Source organism: Vollenhovia emeryi, unplaced genomic scaffold, assembly GCF_000949405.1.
Source record: "Vollenhovia emeryi isolate VEMERY1.0 unplaced genomic scaffold, V.emery_V1.0 DF939239.1, whole genome shotgun sequence".
NCBI classification, from domain to species: domain Eukaryota; kingdom Metazoa; phylum Arthropoda; class Insecta; order Hymenoptera; family Formicidae; genus Vollenhovia; species Vollenhovia emeryi.
In genome coordinates this window covers 105,845-127,043 of record NW_011967127.1, presented here as the reverse complement: position 1 = coordinate 127,043, position 21,199 = coordinate 105,845, and the positions used below count along the sequence as shown (strand labels likewise).

General features: G+C 44.7%; 1 protein-coding gene and 1 pseudogene across 2 annotated transcripts in view; both read left to right on the top strand.

Moving 5' to 3' along the window:
- Window positions 1-16,697, top strand: part of LOC105560189 — a 37,777-nt pseudogene extending 21,080 nt beyond the window's left edge.
- A 1,790-nt stretch (window positions 16,698-18,487) lies between these two features.
- The window catches only part of LOC105560182 (insulin-like growth factor 2 mRNA-binding protein 1), a 57,762-nt gene continuing 55,050 nt past the window's right edge, over window positions 18,488-21,199 (top strand). Inside the window, exon 1 of one of the 2 annotated variants that reach the window (XM_012009059.1) lies at window positions 18,488-19,480. In XM_012009059.1, the coding sequence (XP_011864449.1) occupies window positions 19,392-19,480 (89 nt within the window). In that variant the 5' untranslated portion in view covers window positions 18,488-19,391. The remainder of the gene's footprint in view (window positions 19,481-21,199) is intronic. The other variant, XM_012009060.1, reaches the window with a different exon arrangement.

Below are 21,199 nucleotides of genomic sequence, written 5' to 3'. Positions count from 1 at the left end.
AAAACAGTGAATATTCATTGATTCAATTACAATTGACTTTTAGAGAGTAGATACGTTGACGTAAGTGGCCCCAAAATTCAATCGTGCTCTTGTTACGACAAGCTTATTAAATTTTCTTCAACAATTTTAAAGTTTCTTTACCGTAGATTAATCGCTGAGCTAAAATCTACGAAGTGAGGTGAATTAATCTAATATTTTAATATTTTAACATTTTTTATACTAATTAATATTATTAATAAAATGTATAAAAATTCGTTTGTACAAAATTGATACGAGTAGAAGTGCAGTGTTTAACATTAATATTTGCAAATTAATAAATGTTTGCGATAAAGATATCGGGAAATCTAAATTATTTGCACTAAAGGGAAAAGTGTTAATACAGTCGCGAGTGTGTACCATATTAATTTTCGCTGTTGGATAACGACGGATTATTTACGCGACGACAATGAAATAACCGTTAACTTTCGTCGGTTCGTATTCTAGTATGTGAATAGATGAAAGGACACCCTTTACAATAACAAGGCCTGGACCGCGAGATTGGTAATCGCTCTATTTACTGGCCGCGCCGTTGTGTTGTTACGTGTCCATGAATTTCGTGCGCCTCTTTAAAGACACACCTAAAAACCAGCTCCTTCGTTTTCGTTACAGGATATACCTATCTCGGATCCTCGCTCGTTGTAGAACCGTCCGTAGCCAGCGCAGCAAAGAAACGGTAAGTTACGAAAATTTCGCCATTAAAAGTACGACGAGAGCATGGCTTTTAGATATGTTTTGAGAGAGAGAAAGAGAGAAAAGAGGAAGAAAGAGAGACCTAATTATGTAGATAAAGCTTCGCATTAAAGAAACAAGCACCAGTTTTGAGAACTATGAACTATTTCCCCACCGAAAAAAAAACAAAATACGATAGGTATTGATAGTCTAATTCTTGACTTCATCTAATTTCAAATATTTAAGGTGGAGAGTTGATCTATTTTTCATTTTATTCGGTGCTAGGAAACAATGATAGGTTATATGTAATAAATAAATATCGACTGATTGTTTACCGAACACGATTTATCAAAGTTTACACAGACAACAGACAATTTTACGCAATGATTCTGACAGTTCTACGATCGCATTGCCACGGTTAGTTTAACAGGTCTTACGTTAACAACGCTCGTGATTGATAGGAATTAAAGTTAATTTTTCACGTGTCATCAAGATCGATTTTATTGAATTAATATTATTTTATCTTCTCATATTTCATTTGAAGGGGGACGCGAGAGTTAAATATGCCTCGTCGCGAATACCTGACCGGTGCAGCGGTGGCGCGTGGTAATGAAAAATTTTGATTGCGTGTGTCGCACGCTTAACGTGTCGCCATTTAGAGACGCTTGGTAAAATAAACCGATCTCGTGTCGTGCTCGCGTTGCGGACCCCTCGCTCGGCCGTATTAATAAAGCCGCTAAAACCGCTGCCGCTGCACCGCTCCTTAACTGATCGCCGTAAATTCGCGCGATGCAGGAAGCGGCACGGACCGTCCCACCGCGATTTTTTATTTATCAAAACCGCGAGCAGCTTTAATTAATAAAAAATCGAGTAAATTATTCAGTCGTTATTTCTGGCGACTGGCTCGGATGTTCTCACTAAAACACGTGTCGATCGCATGTCTCTTCTCGCACATATTTCGCATTTAATTTTTCTCTCCCCCTTTCCCCTCTCTCTTTTCTGTCTCTCACTCTCTCTTTCTCTTTCTCTCTCATTCTGCGCTGCGCTCGCGAGTGCACGCGGAACTTCAAAAGGTTCGTTAACCCGTTGCCCGGTTGCACGCAGGCGATCGCAGGAGAGATCGGGCGGCGCGTAATACCGCGCGTAACAAGGTGCGTAATTGGCCGCACGCGAGTAAATGCGCGCGTGTGCGCATGCACAAGAGTTTGAACTCGTATCCGAACGTGCCCGGGCAAAAATCGCCGGGGATTAAATCGCATCGTCGCAGTGGAACTCATTCCCGCCGCACTCGTCTCCCGAGCACACTCGTTGGCGAGGTTTAAACAGGGACTTGTGTACTATATTCTTTATCTACAGTGTGTTGAAGCTAATTAGTAGAAAAAGGGAAACATTTATCTCGTTAGGCTATTCAAGAGTAATCTCCTAACATTTTTTTTTCTTTTAATTTGTGCTCTTTTAGCAACTGTGCAAATTTATCAATTAACCATAATTGAAAGGAGACTTGAAGAAAATATCGTATTAGAGTTTATTGACGCGGTTGTATATGCCCAGGAATTTATTATCAGGATTTTTGTATAACATGTAAAACGGCCATATCTTTTATTAAAATATAATTTGCAAATATCTGTATCTATAATATACGCAGTTAAAAAATTTTCCTGTTACGCTAAACACTCAATTTTCTGTACAATCATACACGTGGAGGGAATTTTCTCTTAAAGTTTACCATGAAAATCGTGGGACAACATGGCATTTTAAAGAACTTTATAAGAGTTTTTTTAATTTTACTAGTAAAAGGTACAGTAAAATTTCAAAACTCATAAAATTCTTGGAAATACCGTGTTGTCACACGATTACATGGTTTTCAGGATAAATTTTAGGAGAAAATTCTCTCCGCGTACAGACCTCGTATTCGATTAATGTTTCACTTTAAATTTACAATTCTCGTCTCGTCAACTTAAATATGGATAAGACGTTGAATTTATTGCGGATCGTCATAAATCATCGAGGCATATCAGAATACCTCGCCGAATTCGTTCACATTGGATAGTGTTAAACGGCCGAGTGATATCATTTCGCGTAGGGACAGCAGACACAATTTGAAGCTGTCAGCATTGTGAATTTTTTTACAAGCCTCTGCAGCGGTTTGCGCTTTTTTAATCTCGCGTCGACGTAAAAGAAATGTTCGAGAAATATTTGACCGGATTTAATTATTCGTTTAACACTCGGGTAGTTGCTCTAGCGCTAGCGTAGTATTGCTCTAGACCTTAGATAGCATTGTGTGTTCGTGTTATCGTGCATGAAATATACTTAGAGCGCTATTTACACTCTCCACTGTTCTCTCCACATGCTCACGTATACACGGATCGATGGTACGTATCTACATTATAAATAGCAGCACGGTTTCATATACGTCGCCGATAACGAAGCGCCAAGAATCGTGATACCATCATCAATCCGATATCACAAAGCGGTCGGCACTCTATCGTCCGTTATAAATCGTGAATTTTCGTACCTCGCGCGGTAGATCGCTCATTTGACAAGTTAATATAATAGCTAATCAGATATAATCAGATAATCTGACAATCAGATATAAACCGCTGTTTATCACTGCTTTATTTCGTGCACGTAGCGTAAACCTGCATTATTAACGTAAGTGGCATAATAAATATCCCCTAATAAATTCGCATTAAAGTATGAAATTCATATTTTAAGATCAGCCCGATATAATATCGATGAATATAAAATATCGACATTAGCATAAAGGTCTTATTATGATAATGTCATTTATTAATAACAATCGGTATCTCCGTATAATTTATTTCTCTATTAAACATGGAAGAAACGTCGAAACAGTCACGAAGCTATTTATGCAAATACTCGTCCCATCGTTCCGCGCGATCAAAGTGACGCGCGATACCAAGTTTCTCAAAAATTTCCAGAGTTTCCTCCATGGTCACGCAGAAGGGGTAGCTAACAAAAAAAATCCCGGTCTTTCTTTTCTCAATAAACAATGATACGGTGCCGGAAGGATTAACCTAAATACTCGACGCGACGCGTTTTTGCAGAGGCGCAGTTTGGGAGCCTCTACACAACGCCGCAGAGGCCAGCTTCTCTTTTCCGACGATGAGGCGAGCAATTCGAAAAAAAATGTGGCACCTGCCACTTCTGCTCGCGAGCTACGAACCGAGAGAGCTCAGGCTGTTCGCTCGCGCGCTCGTGCCACAACTGCAATCTGTTATTTCACCATCCCCCGGACTCGCGCGCTCGCTTTCGGTTTCTTGTTCCATCCTTCATCCCTTACGCACCGATACCCGCGCGGCCGCCTCCTCTTACTCCTTTCCCGCCACGTGAGCGGCTCGGAGCAAACTTATCGATGCCTCGGGGTCGTGCCGCCGCATAAACCGAAAATTTGTCGCTCGGCCAAATCAATACTCGGCCGAAGAGATAACGCCAATTGAAGAACGTATCATGGATTATTTTGTCAAATACGACGCCACGGAGCGATACAGCTCGCCTGATACGTTTATTAAGTACATAGGTGTATTGATGTATTGACACATAATTGATGAATTCTCTCTGCGAGGCATTTGTCTCCTATTCTTCCATCGTTTCTTTATAGAAAGACAGTGGAGAACTCTCGGTTTATTGCACAGTTATGGAAGACGTTGTAATTAAATTAGATAAAAAAACTTTGAAATTCATTCAACATAGAATTTCTCAAGCCTTCAACGTGACACTTTTGCAATTAGGAAAGAAAAGTGCAAGTTCTTTTGTCTTTAATTACTTAGACATTAGAAATTTGCGCAAATAGGGTTAAAACTCGACGATCTCAAAACGTGATAGCTCTATATCTTCTTCGTATGCTTACCTGTTTGATTCTTCCGAGATTAACATACATATATGTATATATATATATATATATATATGAGTGTAAATTAAATTCTAGCATTGCCATTGTAAGACTGCTCGAATTTTAATATGAAAAGCACAGATAACACGACGATCTTCGCACGATCGTTTCGCGATCGTTATTACTACGCGCCGTGGGAGATCGTTATTCAAAGATGGACGAGCGGATGCCCGGCGAGGGAAGAGCAGAAGTTTATTATACACTCTATAGAAAGGGACGGAGACAGGGAAACGGGTATCACTTCCGAGTTGTCTTCTGCAATAGGTCGAAGACGCGGCTTCCAGCGGCGAGCTCGCTCGCCGTTTTTTGATGTTTAGGAGCCGATGCATGGCTAAACATTCATTTCCATATAAGCCGATATGTTTCAAATGTAAAGCGACGTCCGCGCGCACCGGAGAGGTGGAGAAAGAAAGGACGAGGTGGATGAACGAGGGACGGAGGGAGGGTTAGAGGGGGTGAAAAAGAGAGAGGAGGAAGACCGCGTGGAAGCGGCGAACTGGTACGAGCGGAAACTAGTTTAAGCCCGCGGGTTGTCTCTCAACCCTCGGTCGAGCCCTCGACAATGCCCTCCATGGGATCCACCGTGCTCCCAATTCCATCCACTTTAACTGCCTCTGGCCCGCCGTCGAGTCTCTCTTTCTCTCTCTGGCTCTCTCTCTCTCTCTCTCTCTCTCTCTCTCTCTCTCTCTCTCTCTCTCTCTCTCTCCCTCCCCCCCTCTCTCTCTCTCTCTCTCTGTTTTTCTCCTTTACGCCCGTAAGTAGCCCCCGCGAGTGTGAGAACAGACCGGAAAATGCCTAACCTCGTGACATGAGCGCGTAAACCTCGAGCCTTTGGTTTGCCTTTAATCCCCTTGCGCGTAAATTTATCTGAAAGCGATTGGGAGAAATGTTTTTAATTATTGTCATTAAAAACTTTGATATTATGGAAATAAATTTGGAATTAGGTACTTTGAATCATGTATGACAAACTAGACATTACGATTATTCTTTTCAGTATTTTAGCTGAGAAAGAAAGAATCAAAGTTTCAGAGTTAACTATCTTACATTTATAAAAATATTACGATGCAGGGAGATTGATGGAAATTTGGACGGTTCTAATAAAATTAGAGAAATTTTCTTGCCAGTAAAGTCTCACCTTCCGTAACACTTATATATCGAACGCGGTAATTTATTTAAAAAAAAATAACCCTTTCGATTCACCGTACACTTGCGACGAAATTTATAAACGAGATAACGCGGGTTCCCTTTCCTCCTGTTCCTCGAGCCTTACAGTATCCCGAAATTCGCGTGTCCACTCAAGAAAGTCCTCAAAAACGTGTCCGCCGTACACATTTGCGGCCTGTTGACGTACGCACATTGTTGTTGACAACCGCACGTTACGATTCTCCAACTTGGCGCGTGGAATCGTTCGCGGGTATCATTTGCCGCATATGCCAGACGAAAGCGCGACCGCAGAACTCACCCCCGTGCACCGGCCGCGAGAAAGCACGTTCCACTTTGCGGTGCATCCCGGTGCACGTGCAATGCGCATTATTCTGTCTTTGCGTGCGATACTCATTCACCGCGCCAGACAGAGGCCGGCCGGAATTGCGTACGAGCGGTCGACAGCTTGAAAACATGTAACGAAACTATTAGCCGACACCGGACGGGCTTGTTCTGTTCCTTTTTAGTTATTCCTCACTCATCGGAATCATAATAATTTTGTTATCCCATCCTCTTGTAACTTTTTACAGAAAATTTTTCATGTGGGTCTCCTAACGATTAAATTACATACAATATGAATGGAGAGACTAATTGTGCAACTTCTCTCGCTCGGAATAATTGTATGTATACAAAGTATAGGAAGATATTATCGTTATACACACAAAGTCTTCTTATCAAAGTATACATCGTTCCTATTTTTCTAAAAATATCCCCAAAAGAAGTATGCTGCTTTTTACTCCAACTGTATACGACATGTTACATAGCGTGTTGCACTTGAATATGTATGTTAAAGTTATCACTTTCAAGTGTAAAAAAAGAAATATCGTTAGCGTGTCTTAAAATTAGTTTAACCCGTTTCCGAAATGTCTGAAGATGACGATGCGCCATTCTCCTCGCAAACTGGCCCGGTTAATACCGATATATAAAAGAGAAATTTAATTTGCACAACGGTATGTTTGCGTGGTACGATATATCTTCGCTTATAATTAATTCATTCACTTCATGTGTGTTGATAATTCGCCTCGGGCGGTAAATGTGCCACTCGTTGACTCCATGAATCATTGCATCTAACGCTTTTAAAGGAGTTCATTCGAGCATACACCGGTCGTCAACGTGATGACCGAAAGCACGTGTGCACCGCTTGCATTTCCGCATAACTTCGCGCGCGCGCGTACGACTGCACTTTTCTCATTTACATGACAAGGCCGCTGCACCTCGCGGCGTATGAGGTCGACGCAGGTTGCACGATATGTATACATACACCAGGGGGGGCGGGGGGAGAAAAGGGGTAGCGCGGGCCCCCCTGCGGCCGGTGCAGTCCGGTAAGCAGACCGAATGCACTTTGCACGATGCAACCCGGGCACTCGAGGCAATGCACGTCGCTCGGCCGGGCGACTCTCCACCTCCTGCCATAAATTCGACCGCGAACATGTTCGCGAAATAAAAAGGGAGACGGGAGGGGGGCACGTCGTCCTGAGGCGCATCTCTTGCCCTCTTTACGGTGCATCTCGGTCGATTTCTCTTATTCTTTTCAGTTCCTTCCACCCTTTTCTCTCTCTCTCTCTCTCTCTCCCCCTCTTTCTCTCCCCTCCCTCTTTCTTTCTCTCTCCCTCTTCCTCACGTGAATCGTTGCACTCGGCGCGTGCCGATCTCGTGCCCTCTCCGCTTGATGTATCCCCTCCTTCGCCATGCATTTAATTCCATCGCTTCTCTCGTCCTTCTCCACCCCTTTCTTCGACCCACCCCAGCTCCTCACCAGCCGGCTCCGGGCGACCAAAGTGCATCCTGCATGCACTTGTTGCGTCGATGCACACAGCCGGCTCTGTTACTAATCTGTCTTTTTTTTTAACCGAGCGCAAGTTTCTCGACCTGCCTTGGTGTTTCTAATTTCGCCATCGCTCTCCATTATTTTTGTTCACACTCTTTTTAATGATTTCATCAGTTTAGCGATTAGCTTCCCTCTGTGCTTTCAGACATCGTAAATTGCAAACTTATTCATCTCTTCTGTACTATCCATTATAAAGAAATTTTAATGAAAATTTCATTTAATTCAATTATAACAGTTTAATTGGAGAAAAAAGATTTTTATTAATAATGAAACGTGCATTATTTTGTCACGCGTTAACTATATTTTTCATTATCGATTATCCAGAGTTAAAATCAGGTAGAAGAAAAAGACAGTTCTGCGACTCTAATCAAAATATTACAAACATGTTCCGTTTAATGTTCAACGTAAGAGGGAAAGCTGAAAGGAAGACACGTTGTTATATTTTTTTAATTAATCGGCGCGATCTCTTGGCATGACATCTTTGGGGAGATTGAAGCAAATCGAGATTTAGAAACAACGACACTACACGAAAACTTGTCGATTTATCTTTCTTCTGCTATCATAAAAGAAGAACATTTCTTGTTTCTTTGTCCTGCCACCTCCTTCAGCACACGAGGAGCAATGGCGGGGCCTTGTCACGATAAAGCGAAAGTAAAACGATACGCACGGTTCCGCCCGGTAGGATCTCTTCTTCCAACGTGTTTGCTCAAGGTATATCTTCCTACGAGCCTCGAGGGACGACGTCCCGATGAGAGGAGGAGCTCTCCCGATACGCGAGAGGGCCCCGCACATGCAGCTGCGTCCACACGCACGCCGTTAGCACGCGCTTATCTCGTCGCGCTCTCATAAGCGCGGCATCGTCCGCGACGCTTAACGAATCGCCAATTACGCGCGTAATTAATCAGGATCGTGATTCGAACCGACGACTCGTGAAGAATACATATGCAAACGCGACGCTCGATTCATACGAATAAATCTCGAATCCAGCGGCATTCTTATTGCTGAATTATTATCACGTTAGGTGTCCCTTTCGGTAACAGATTTTATCACATAATAATTCAAGTGCACGCAAAAATGGATATTTTAAATACGTCGCTGTTAAAATACGTGGAAACTTTGCTTGCTGAAATTTTGTTTACTTCATTTACTTAATATCTACTTGCGTACAGTTGAGAACAATGTCTGAGTACATTACTGGCTAAACAACCTGTTTCTATTGAAAGAATTAACTTTGACACAGTACAATGGTGAAATTGCGGTAGCAGAAATCGGTAGTAAAATGTAAGATACGTGCATCGTGGAAGCACCTTTAAACTTTATAACGTAACACCGGCAGTTTCGATCCGAATTATCGATTGGATGCTCCGGGGTGCAATGTAATTTGCGCTCTTAAGTAAGGCGCGATCGGCGAAAACGCGATTATCGTCGCCGAGGCCCCAAGAAGTAGGCGTGAAGCGACGTCTGAAGATTCGCTTCTCCGAGGTCTCGTCGCTTAATGATTCTTTCGCCCTCGCGATAACGAACCTGGTGCAGATGAGTCTGCGACTTCCCATTAATGGCCGGATTAAAGCGTGAACGATGTGCATCGTCGCGAGATCCGTCGAATCCAATGCAAATCCTTGTGAAAGGAACGGTAAAATTTATCACTTTGCCATCGCGCGCGAATTTAATTGAATAGTTCTGGCGACTTGGAGTTGCATAAAAACAACTTTCACAGTTTCGCTAATATTTCATTAAATAATATAAAAATTCTATATCGTGCTGTTTTTCAAACTATCTTGAAACAAAGAAACTTATCTTAAAGACAAGCATTTTTGAATACATAAATTAGGATCCCTTAATCTGCCAATGGGTTTTAGCACAGTAAAATGTATTTTACATATTTTTTTTCAACCTTTTATATCTTTCCCAAATTTAATAAGTAACTGCACGCGCCTCGGACTCGACGGCTGTCGTACGCGATAAATCCTTTTTGTTTGGAAATGCGATGATGACCGCGCGTATCCCCTTCATTAATAATTAATAACAGCGCGAGCGTGCGCCCCGTGAAGGGAGAGAAAGCCGGAGATAACGGCGAAAAATCTTAATTACAGATTCGCGTTGCATAATGCTCCGTCGTGACGTCGGCCGTTTTTTTCTCTCGTCTTGTCCCGCCGAGAAGAAGCGGAGGCGGTTACCCCGCTTATCGATCTCTTATCAGGACCCCGGATCGGGCCCCGTGTCCGGTCACGGGTGGACGTCGGATTTCATGGATACGCGTGGTACGCGCGATCCGCAGGTGTAAAAGGGCCTCGCTTAATTATTCCGAAATGAAGGCACGCTGACGTGCAATAATTGTCATGCGCCTCCCCCCCCCCCCCGCCCCTTTCCTCTTTATTCCCCGGATTTGTGCTGCTCTTTGTAGCCGATCGAGCACTTTTGTGGACTCCGATCGTTCCGCCTTAAGCGATCATAAAATCGCCAAAGAAGCGATCCACGATTTCTCGGGCCCAGCTGCCCACGAGTGACTCTCTTCGCACTCGAGATCGTCGCACCGCGCGACGAAATTTCGTTTGTGACATGGTTCGATATTATTACAGAGATTGTCATCGAGTGCACCTCTCTTGACAAGTACAAGTTTATTACGCGTTTAAGTATGACAGAATTGTTTGTTCATTGAAACAATATCGTCATGGGGCATTCTGTTTAAAAGATCTTGAGCTTCTCAAATCTATGTTGCTTCATGTATTTAGCCTGGTCGTAAGAGGGAATTTCTAATTAAGATTATACAGTGATCGAATTGGTGAGACGCCCGCCTAGAGTGTAGGAAAGTCCAGGTTCAAACCCTGAGGCTGAGATAATATTTTTCGCAATAAATTTTCTGCATTATTAAACATGCCAGATATGGTCAAGAAAACACTGACGCTATTAAAATTATAATTGTTATTAAAACTAATTCGGTCAACGAAGAAGTAAATTTGCAAATTGTTACATCATTTTGCGAAATAAAAATTAATAAATGAAAGGGAAAATTATTCTCTCTTTGGGACACTTCTCATTTATTATATATATACTTAAAAATTGTCTAATCTTTGTCTCGGCCTTTATGCCTTTATGCCTTTAAAGTAGGAGATTAATTATCAAAGAACGCGCACATGTTGATTCTTACACGGAGAGAATTTTCTCTTAAAATTCACCCTGAAAATCATGTAATCGTGGAACAGCATGACATTTTGAGCAACTTTATGGGAATTTTGTTAAATTTCACCATTCATTTTACTAATAAAATATATTCTAAGTTTAACTACTAGTAAAATGTATGGTAAAATTTAAAAAAAACTCATTCTTCGAAATGCCGCATTGTCCCACGATTACATGATTTTCAGGCTAAGTTTTGAGAGGAAATCTCTCCGCGTATAATCAAGATAAATCTTAATACAGACACAACTGCATACGCAAGAAAACAAGACGCATATTTTACAGCGTACTATGATTCATTAATACCTCGGTGTTCACGCGACGGAAAGCGAAAACGCGAGCGGGGCCCCGCGGGCCGCGAACAGGTTTTTCGACGAATTGAAATTCCGCACCGCGGCTCGTAATACTCGCGCGCGCGACGAGGGTGATTTTTAACGGCGATGCCTCTTAATTACCGTGACCGGCGCAAAAGAGGAACGCCGTGGAGGAGCCGGGTCCCCGGAATATGCACGGATCACGGAAGACGACGACGACGTTGCACCTGGCCGAACGACCAGGCCAGATGCGTATCTCGAACGATGCAGTTATTATTAATTCTCCCTGTTTTTTTTCCTTCTTCTATCCTCTACGATCGCTACCGCCATCACCATCGTCGCCGCCACCGCCGCCGCCGCCGCCGCCACCGTCAAATACGCCGCAATTAATATGCACGTCGCGAGAGGCGATTAATTGGAGAAGCGAACGAGGCTTTTTTCCCTATCGCGAAACTCAGCGTGACTCGGCAAGCTTTGTCCTCGCGACTCACCAGCTTGATGTTTATTTAGGTAAATTATATCGGCTGCGTGCTATGCACTTTCTGGCGCGTATCTCGCGACGTCGAGGGAAGAAGAAAAATGGCCTGTAACCTGGTAGACGCATCAATTAATTATTTTATTATCACTTGTCTAAAGTAATTAATTTGATAATTTCGTATATGGATCCTTTGATTCTTTAATTAATGATGCAATATTTTATAATATATATTTATTTCACAATAAGCGTTTCCATGCGTTAATGTTTGTCGTTTATCCGTGGGTGTACAAGCAATAAGGAAAAGAGTGTAGCGCGGGAAACACGATTATCCTCATCCCTTCCAGCCCCCACTCCTAATCCCTCAGGTCCTTACATCCCTGCGTATCCTATAGAATGTCTTTTCCTGCTTGCAGGGGTAGCGGCACCGCCCTACCAGTATCTCCGGTCGGCCAGGTCGGCAACGGATGGAGGTGAGTGATTTTTCTGCCCTCTCTCCCGCTCGACTTACCTTCCTCACTCCATCTCTTTGCCTCTCCTATCCTGCCGTCCGCGTGTGCGGAAAGAATGCGAAAATAATTCAGTAGGTGATAATAACGGTTATATATGAACTTGAAGCGGTAATTAACGTGCAGCGCTCTCTCTCTCTCTCTCTCTCTCTCTCTCTCTCTCTCTCTCTCTCTCTCTCTCTTTCTCCCGATCGAGAATATCATACACAAAGTATCATTTATCACATGGCATTTTGAGAAATCAATAACCTTTCTGAAAAGTGAGGGGTGCTTTTTCGATTTTGAAAAACCGTTACGGTTTAGGAAACAAAGATAGAAATAGAAAACGAGGCTCCAAAAAGACAGTATAAAATAAAAACCGATATTAATTGTTAGAATATTAAACGATTAGTATGGGCAATGTGAGCCGTCACCTGATCGAATTGTTCAAATATTTGATACCACATTGCTGAAGAGGGTCACTTACATAGACAATTCAACCTGTATCATATTGGCCGCGTTCAGCGGAAAAAGTTGCTTTCCAACTGTTATAAAAATCTTAAATCAGTTCAGCGTATACTTTTAATTGTGGCAGATTCTAAGAGCATGCTCCAATCAAATTTACGAATTTTATAACTGTTGCAACGTAGCTTTTTCCGCTGAGCACGGCCATTGTTACCAATCTTTTAATATATATTACACTACAACTTACTGATATACAATTTATCACCTTCGATCAGGTGACGGCTCACATTGCCCTTACTAATTGTTTAATAGCCTAACTGTTAATATCGTTTTTTAAAGATAGGAATATACAGATAAAAAGAAGTATTTTTCATCTAATTTCAAATACTTTATTAGCGTTAGATTTTAATTAGAAAATTATCCAGAAAAATATATTCAGTTGGAGATAAATTATAAGAGAGCGTCTCAAATAGCATTCATTTGGAAATTATCGAGAGCGAAGTAGTAATATTTAGCACATCTCGGGGAAATTTTAAGCCGACTTGGATCGTGCTAAATATCGTGAAGACCATCAGAAAATCCCGAAGGAGACAGGATTGATCTTCGAGGTTCGTTAGAATAGGGCGAAGGAAAAGATGCTTTTCGAGGGTTTAGCCTTCGATCTCCCGGTGCGAAAATTCTCCAAGGATGCGTAGCCGCTATTGATTCTGTGCCGCCCTTACGCACCCTCGCGGTCTTTCTCTTCCCTGCTCCAAGCACGCCGCTCTCGTGCCTTTTCCTCAGCTCCTCCCTCGGCATATTTCTCCCTTGTCCCTCTATCACTATCTTCTTCCATCTCCCGCGCTGCCTGCCTTCCCCGGAGCGGCCTCATCTCCAAAATATCCCGGTCGCTTCTCCTTGCCGCGCTTACAGCGATCCACGTTGAAGGGGTTAAAACTATCCCCAGCCTCCAGCTGCTTCCGCGTTCGTTCCAATTATGAAGCCTCGTTCGCAGTCGTCAAATCACACGAAGACCGCATCTAATCACCGGAAATTCAATCGGCGATGTCGGTAGATTAACTCTTTCAGAGATGAAAACAAGACTGAATCTAGAATCGCGCGTTTACTATGCGATAAACAAATCTTACGTATCTATAATTATACGGAATGTTTAATATTTTAATCTTTTTTCGATCTTTTGTCACGAACATAGTTAAAATTAATATTTTTGCAACAAATACCCTCTACTTCTTGAAAGGAATAAACTCGAAAGAAATTTGTGTAAAGAAACTTAAAAATGTTAAAATTATAAGTATATAGTAGCAAATTTGTCACAAAAAGAAAAATTTTGAAGATCTACAAACTTTCTGGAATTTTTACACACTTAAAAAATTATCTGCGCTGATAAAAGAGAAGGTAGAAAACGATAAGTGATGATTGCGAAAAATATATTTATCTAACATATAACATAATATTGATAATATTCGATACCTAACGCAGCATTGAGTTACATTTCTTGAGTGCAGCTTATAAAATCAGTTAAAATTCACGCAGCAATTGAACACGATTAGAAAACGCAGAAACCTTGCGTGAAACACATTTTCCTTGGATTTTCAGGCAGGAGTATTTGTAGTCACCGGATGTGTACATAAAGTCGAAACACGGCTCTTTTTTAGAAACTGTGGGCAAAATCGCGTGCTTAGAGACGTTTCTCTCGAAGAAGAATTCGAAGTAGACAGTTGAACGGAACGTTACGTTAGAGGGACTGTGCGCTCGCGCGCGCAAACAGAATGCTTCCCTTTCATTTACATCCGCCGGACGATCGACCTTGAGCAGACCTGTCGAAATCGAAGAGTCCTGCTGAAGGCCAGCCCGAAATCCATTAATTTTTATGCGCCCGGAAACCATTTGCCGATCCCACGCGCACTTGGGCCGCACGCTCCACTGATAGCGGTATTTACGAGCCATGCAACTATTAATTATCTTTAAACGTTACCTGAACCTATCCCAACCCCGTTCCAATTACCGTCAGGAACAAAGGAGCCGATATGCACTTCTCGGTAACGAAAGTCGGGAATTTTATTTGTCACTCACGTTTCGCACGCGCTACTCTCTCGGCCGCTCTTTGCTTTACATCTTCGCATAATTAACAATATGATTTGTGTTACAAGTGCAATTATCGTGACACGTAATATATTGTATTGTATACGATGGAGACGTTCGAAGCCGCAACGATTGCGCGGCGCGTGGCTACGACTTTCTCGGGTGACGCTAAAACAGAAAGAAATCGCAAACGGCGAAAGACGCTTGTTTTCTGGGGAGCCATCGTGGATTCACGCTCGACCAAGGGGATAATCGATTGGCCATTCAGCGGAATTAGTTGATCGGGACAAGGTGGTCGATATATGTTGTGGCTCACGGTACAGAAACGCGCGTCGACACGTGGTACAGAGACTTCTAGACAAGGGAGACACAAAGGAAAATAAAAAAAGAAGTGTCTTCTCTTCTCCTCCGTCTCTCCCGTTTCCTCCTTTTAAACTCGCTTCGAGTCGAGTCGATTCGTTTCTCTCGCCGGGAAACACATAATCGTTGTTGCGCATCATCAGCCGTTATTCGTCGGGTTTGTCATATGGCTCAAACAAGTAAACCTAATTTCGAAGATGAGATATCATTAGGAGAGAAGCGTTATCAAAAGTCGCAATCGATGTTGCCGTCGCAGGCCTCGTTTCTTCGCAACTGCCGTTGGCACGAGTTTTAGCAAAGGTTACAAAAACTTCGCCCGCCGATCGCTTCCAAATGCGCCGCAGCGTTAATGATAAATTTTACCTCAAGGATAACACCCTCGTCATTGACGAAGATAATGACCGGCGGATCGCAGGAACGACAGGAGTACCCGTCGACCTGCACCCAGTATACCTGCGGGCGCTCACAAAAGAGAGGACGAGTCCTTCCTTTTCTCTACCTGGACGAACAAAGAGACCCCGTAACGGAATCAACCCTTGGCGAACCGATAATCCAGTCGCATGTTGGGCCGATTTTTCACAAACTCGGTACCAACGTACCGGGCTTGTCTACAGTTGCCGCTAACAGCGATTCCAGCACTAATGAATCGGACATTCATTTCGCGGAACAATGGGTGACAGTACTTCGCAGTCACCCGGTGGAGCTATGCGACGCACCCCCCCCCCCCTCCCCCCCGACAGGGGGTCGATTGACGAAGGGCCCTTCAGCAGTCGACGATCAAAGAGCGCGATATTGCGTTCCCCGTGAGAGTCAGATTCGGCAAATCGAAATTCAGATTGCCATTGTGTGCAACAGAGAGGAAGGAGTTTGGATAACACGCGAAAACGAATTAGACCAAACGGTAGGAGAGACGTAGAGATGACTTGAAGGTTTTAACCGAGAAACTTTCGCTGTGGCTTCAGGCACTAGCGGAACTCTGGAAAGTGAGTCCAACATTTGTAACTATAACGACGCAGTAAACCGATCGCAGTACATCGATTGCGGTTTACATTGATTACGACAGAGAGAGAGAGAATCATTAGCATCATTATTTATTCAATGCCCTAGGACAAGTCCTCCTGATATACGTAGTACAGAAAATAACAGAAAATTGACAATGCACATATAAAATGTAAAAGAGAAAAATAAGAAATTATATGAGTGTAATATACTAACATAATAAGCAAAGTGAAAAATAAAACTAGTAAATGAAGCAGTATAAGAAGTATGGAAGATCCAATTACGTTTAGATAAAGGTACAAAGCTACAATGTACGCAGAGATTAGGGAAAGAAAAGAAAGACTCCAGAAGATTAAGACAGTAGAATAGAGAGGCGGGGATTCTCGAATTCTGGAGTATAAAATTCTCACAAAGCGTCAAACCAAAGCGTATACTCGGTTGCCCTGAAGTTAGAGCGAAAGTCATTCTTGAAGAGAACGAAACTCTAAATCCATCGACAGTCATTTGCGATTTTAAATCCAGCGAAAAATGTTATCAACAAGATCAACCTTTAGATCATGAGATCGGATTTCGATGGACAATTGTGATGACAATTACGCCTGTGAGAGAGTTGATTTTCGACGGCGAGATGAACGCGGAGCGTCGCACAGCGATCGCTAACATTCCACGACAATTTCAGTCGTGAGTCAATGCTTAAAGCCAACGGCACACGATAGGAAAAAATAGTATCGTGCCGTTGGCTTTATTCTCAAATGACCCGTGTCCACGAAACTAGAACTTGGTCCGCGTTGTAGTTTCGAGAAACGCGTAGCCAATCGACTTGCAGCCATTCCATAAAAGCTTTGGACGCAGTTCTCAGATCGTGGACGCACGGCTGAACGCAACGGACGCAACGTGTATCCAAATTCTAGTGTTCGTCAATGTCCACCGAGCGGCGCCTCCACTCGCGGTCAATGACGCGCGTCTTCTGCTATCTACGCACTATTCGGCGCGACGCGTATCGACCCCGATTGCTCCGACAAGCCGACGTCTCCTCGCCTCGAGTTGTCGCCGTCGAGCGCGGCCGGCTTTTGTCCGTACAAAAGAATGCACGAAGAAGCAAGTCGTGCGCGCCAATCGATCTCGGAGCGGCCTGTCTGAGAGACTCGAGATAATTCGACAATTAATTTAAGATAATAAATGACTCCTTCCTCGTTCGTTAATTGCGAACGATCGAAGAACCCGTACACGAATCTGAAGGAGAGAGAGAGAGGCGACGCGCGGATCCCCGCGCTTTTCCGAAAGAGAAGAGAAAGAGACAGAGAGGGGGGGAGGGGGGGGGAGCGAAAAGCATCGGCGTGGAGGCGATAGTGTGTACATACTTCCCTCACGCACGCGTCGTAAACCGCCTCCTCAACGAACGGTGCGCCTCGTGGTGGGGCGCAGCCGGCGCGTAAAGGGGAAGCTGGAGCACTTGGTGGGGCACCGGTGCTACGTCGGGTGGGGGTAGATTGGGCGCGGCCTACGGCGAGACCGCGCAGCGCGCGTTATAAAAATATAATATCAGTGTTACCCAGCGCTCTTTTTCGCTAGATATCCCGCCCGACGTATAGTGTGCGTTCCCCGGTCCCTGCCCCTCCCCCCCCCCTCGCGTATCGTTGCACGCGCACCGGCGACGGTAACGAGCGACGGTAGCGTTCCGCTCCGGCAACTCATTGATCGCAGCGATCGAATCTCGCTCCGGCGACCGGAGAGAAGAGCGGAGAGACGGGGTGGAAAGGAGCGAGAAAGAGCGAGAGAGAGGGGGAGGTGGGGGACACCCCCGTCCGTATCGAGCAGCGCCATTGACAGCGCCGGTACTGCGTGGACCGGCGCGACGCGGCGCGAGCCGAGCAGACCAGATACCGCAACGGTACCGGATACGGTGTGCGGAGCAGAGGCGCGCGCGGAGCGATCGACGGTGAACCGGCGCGAGTGTTGGCGGTCTCTTGATCCCGCGCGCCAGCCCACGCGCGACCACCGATTGATCCACGTGCGAGACAGTGAGAAAAGCGCGCGCGCGCGCGCGCTACGTGTGTGCGTGCATGCGTGTCCCGTCATTGTCGGAGTCCGAGCGAGCGATCGGGACGGGATCGTCCCGGAATCGTCCCGACGGACGGCCAATCGCGTTCGGGGCCGGTCTACCACCGCTCGGTTGGTAAAAAAGCGCGAGCGGCTCCGATACGTCGAGGGGATTCCTACGTCGGCCCAGAACGAGGGGGAGGGAGAAAGGGAGAGCGAGCGAGGAAGAGAGCGAGGGAGAAAAACGGAGCCGTGGCGTGCGGCCCGCTCCGCGGTAGAGAGGGTAGCGCCTGAAGAGAGAAAGACGCAGGAAGCGGACGCGCGCGGCGCGGCGCGGCGCACCGCCCGGGAACAGAGACAGAGGGAGGACGCAGATAGAGCGAGAAGGGTGGGGAGGGGAGACTACTCCGCTTAGAAGGCTAGGTATCGGGAGACGACGGGGAAAGCCTAGTGCTTCACCACCCGCACGAGTTTCCCTTGGACATTCGTCCGAAGCAATTCGCGGCGTGTTTTCTTCCCTCTCCGAGAGTGCGAGTGAACCAGTTGGACGGCGCCCGTCTCGTCGTGGTTATTCTCGCCGTCGTTCTCGATCGGTTGTCGTCACTATCATCATCATCATCATCGTCGTCGTCGTCGTCGCCGTCGTTATCATCGCCGTCGACTTGGTACAATCGTCATTTATCCGTGACGTAAATCGCGCCGTCACAGAGTCGCCCAAGGGAGGAGGGAACGGCGTGCTCGAAGGAGGGAGTAAAACGCGGGACGGAAGTCGGAAGAGAAGCCGAGGAGGGAAAGGAAGAGGGAGAGAGAGAGCGAGGAAGTGCCGTGCGCGTCGTAATCGGCGAGGAGGAGAGAGATCTTCGGCGTCCCCGAAACTCATTCGCCGGGATACCGTTCGCGTGTGTGCGCCGCCGTACGACACGTACGACTCCGTGCCGGAGGCTCTCCTCATTCCGGAGCGGATCCCGAGGAGAGGGCGCAGAAGGGCGAGAGTGTGCACCAGTACCTTTTTTTCTACGCTTGTCTTCCCTCCCTCTCTCTCCGCACCAGCGGGTGGCGCGGGAGATCAGCCAGTGTTTTAGTGCCAGTGTTTAAAGTCTACCTCAGTCGGCGGCTTGCGGCCGATAAAGCAGTTTAACAAAAGCATATTTAACAGAGAGAGAGAGAAAGAGAAAATTAATACGTGTGTATATGTATATATATAGATATTAAATATATTATATATATACATATATATTAAATATATATATATATAAATAGAAGGAGACAAGTGTAAGCGCGTAATCTTTACGCTTTGTGCGCGAGTTCTGCGACCAAGAGCAAAGTTGTTATCCTAAACATGTCTCTGGATAAGTTCGCGGAAGGCGGTTTGCTGCAGAAGGAGATGGAGCGACTAGAGATCGAGGAGAAGAACGGCGACAGTCCGAGGTAAACCTTATAGAAATCGCGCAGCGTTATTTCCTGTTGCTCGCCAACAGGTGTTAATCTTATTAATATCTCATCGGTAGACTACAGGCACGTTTATTGAGCTGTAATTTAAAATTATTATCCGTCCTGTGTGTCCGGAGAGGGGGATTTCACTTTTTAAAGAGAAAAACGGCGCGCCTCGAGTGAAAACGAATTCAACGGAATACAATTTCGAGACGAATATTTTCGAGACGCTTTACGAGACGTTACGATTCGGGCATTTCTCGCATACATGTCAACAAGCTCACAAGCTTGCGAGAGAACTTGTGAGGGCAATAACACAAACATGAACGAATGCTGGAGGTCGTTCGAAAATGGTTAGCCACTTCGATTGGGAATAGTCGATAACGGACGTAATTTATTATTATCGTCGTCCGACACGAGTACGTGTGTCGGCGCGCGAGGTTTCAGCGCGCGATCTCGGCAGAAATGCGCGAAAGTTGAGCGATCTCTCAAAGCCCGTTTCCGCCGATGTAGATTGGCTTACTTTATATCCGAAAGGTAAACCGCTGACCAAAATCACGTACATCAATGCCCACTAATACCCCGTGGGCATTACTTTATCTTATCATCTCTTGTTTCATCTTATTTGTTCATCGGTTACATTCGTAGACCGAAACGTTCCAACTTACCGCAATGTTATCTATTTTCTAATATATTTTTTCACCAAAACTGATGTAAATAATTTATCACCTTTGATCTGGTGACGACTCACCAAAAATATAACATTGCCTATATTTTTCGTTTTTATCTCAACGACCAATATAGATTTTAAATTTATAGTTGTTTTCATTGGGGCCTTATTTATATTATTAATTTATTTGCTTTTGTTTTCTCTTGCTTTATCTTATTTTATCTTTATAATGCCCCAGCGAGGCCTAATGCCCAAAAACTGCCTAGTAACGCCCAGTAATGCCGCATATCTAGTACGCAATGCCCTCAGCGGTCTGCCCCTCGTTTACATCTTCTAGTTTTAAAAATTAGAAAAAGGTATTTAAGCCGAGATTAAAGTTAATCCGCATCGGCGGTTAACTCGATCGCGCGAACGGCGCGGATGAACGCGAGGTCGAGACTACACGTACATTTCCGTTCGGTCGATTGCGTCAGGCCGCGATTGTTTGCGAATTCGCGTTTTAAGATGCGCGCCGATTATGTAATGCGAAGAGGTGTATTCCGGATGCCGGCCGCTTCCGCCTTCGCCGATCAAGTTCTCGTCCCTTCCAGCTCTCCGACGACTAAGGGCGGCGTCTTTAGACTTATTCGCGAAGAACGATGGAACGGCACGGGGCGACGTCGGCGAGACGTTTAATTCAGTAAATTAACTAATGAATCAATTACTGAACAAACACGCGCGTGGTGCGAGACGCAAGTTCCTTCGCGGTATTTCGAACGAATTATTGATATCTCTCGTATATTAGTCCAGCTATAAAACGTAGCGTCTTTTTGGATAGGCAGCATCGAGGGGTAAACCGCTGAGGGCATTGCGGTGCACAGAATTGCGGCATTACTGGGCATTACTAGGCATTTTTTGGGCATTATAAAGATAAAATAAGATAAGAGACGATAAAAGAAAATAAATAAGATAAAATGAGATAGCACGATAAAGCAATGTCCGCTGGGCACATTGGTGTACATGATTTTGGTCAGCGGTTTACCCCTCGGTCTATAAATTTTTATATA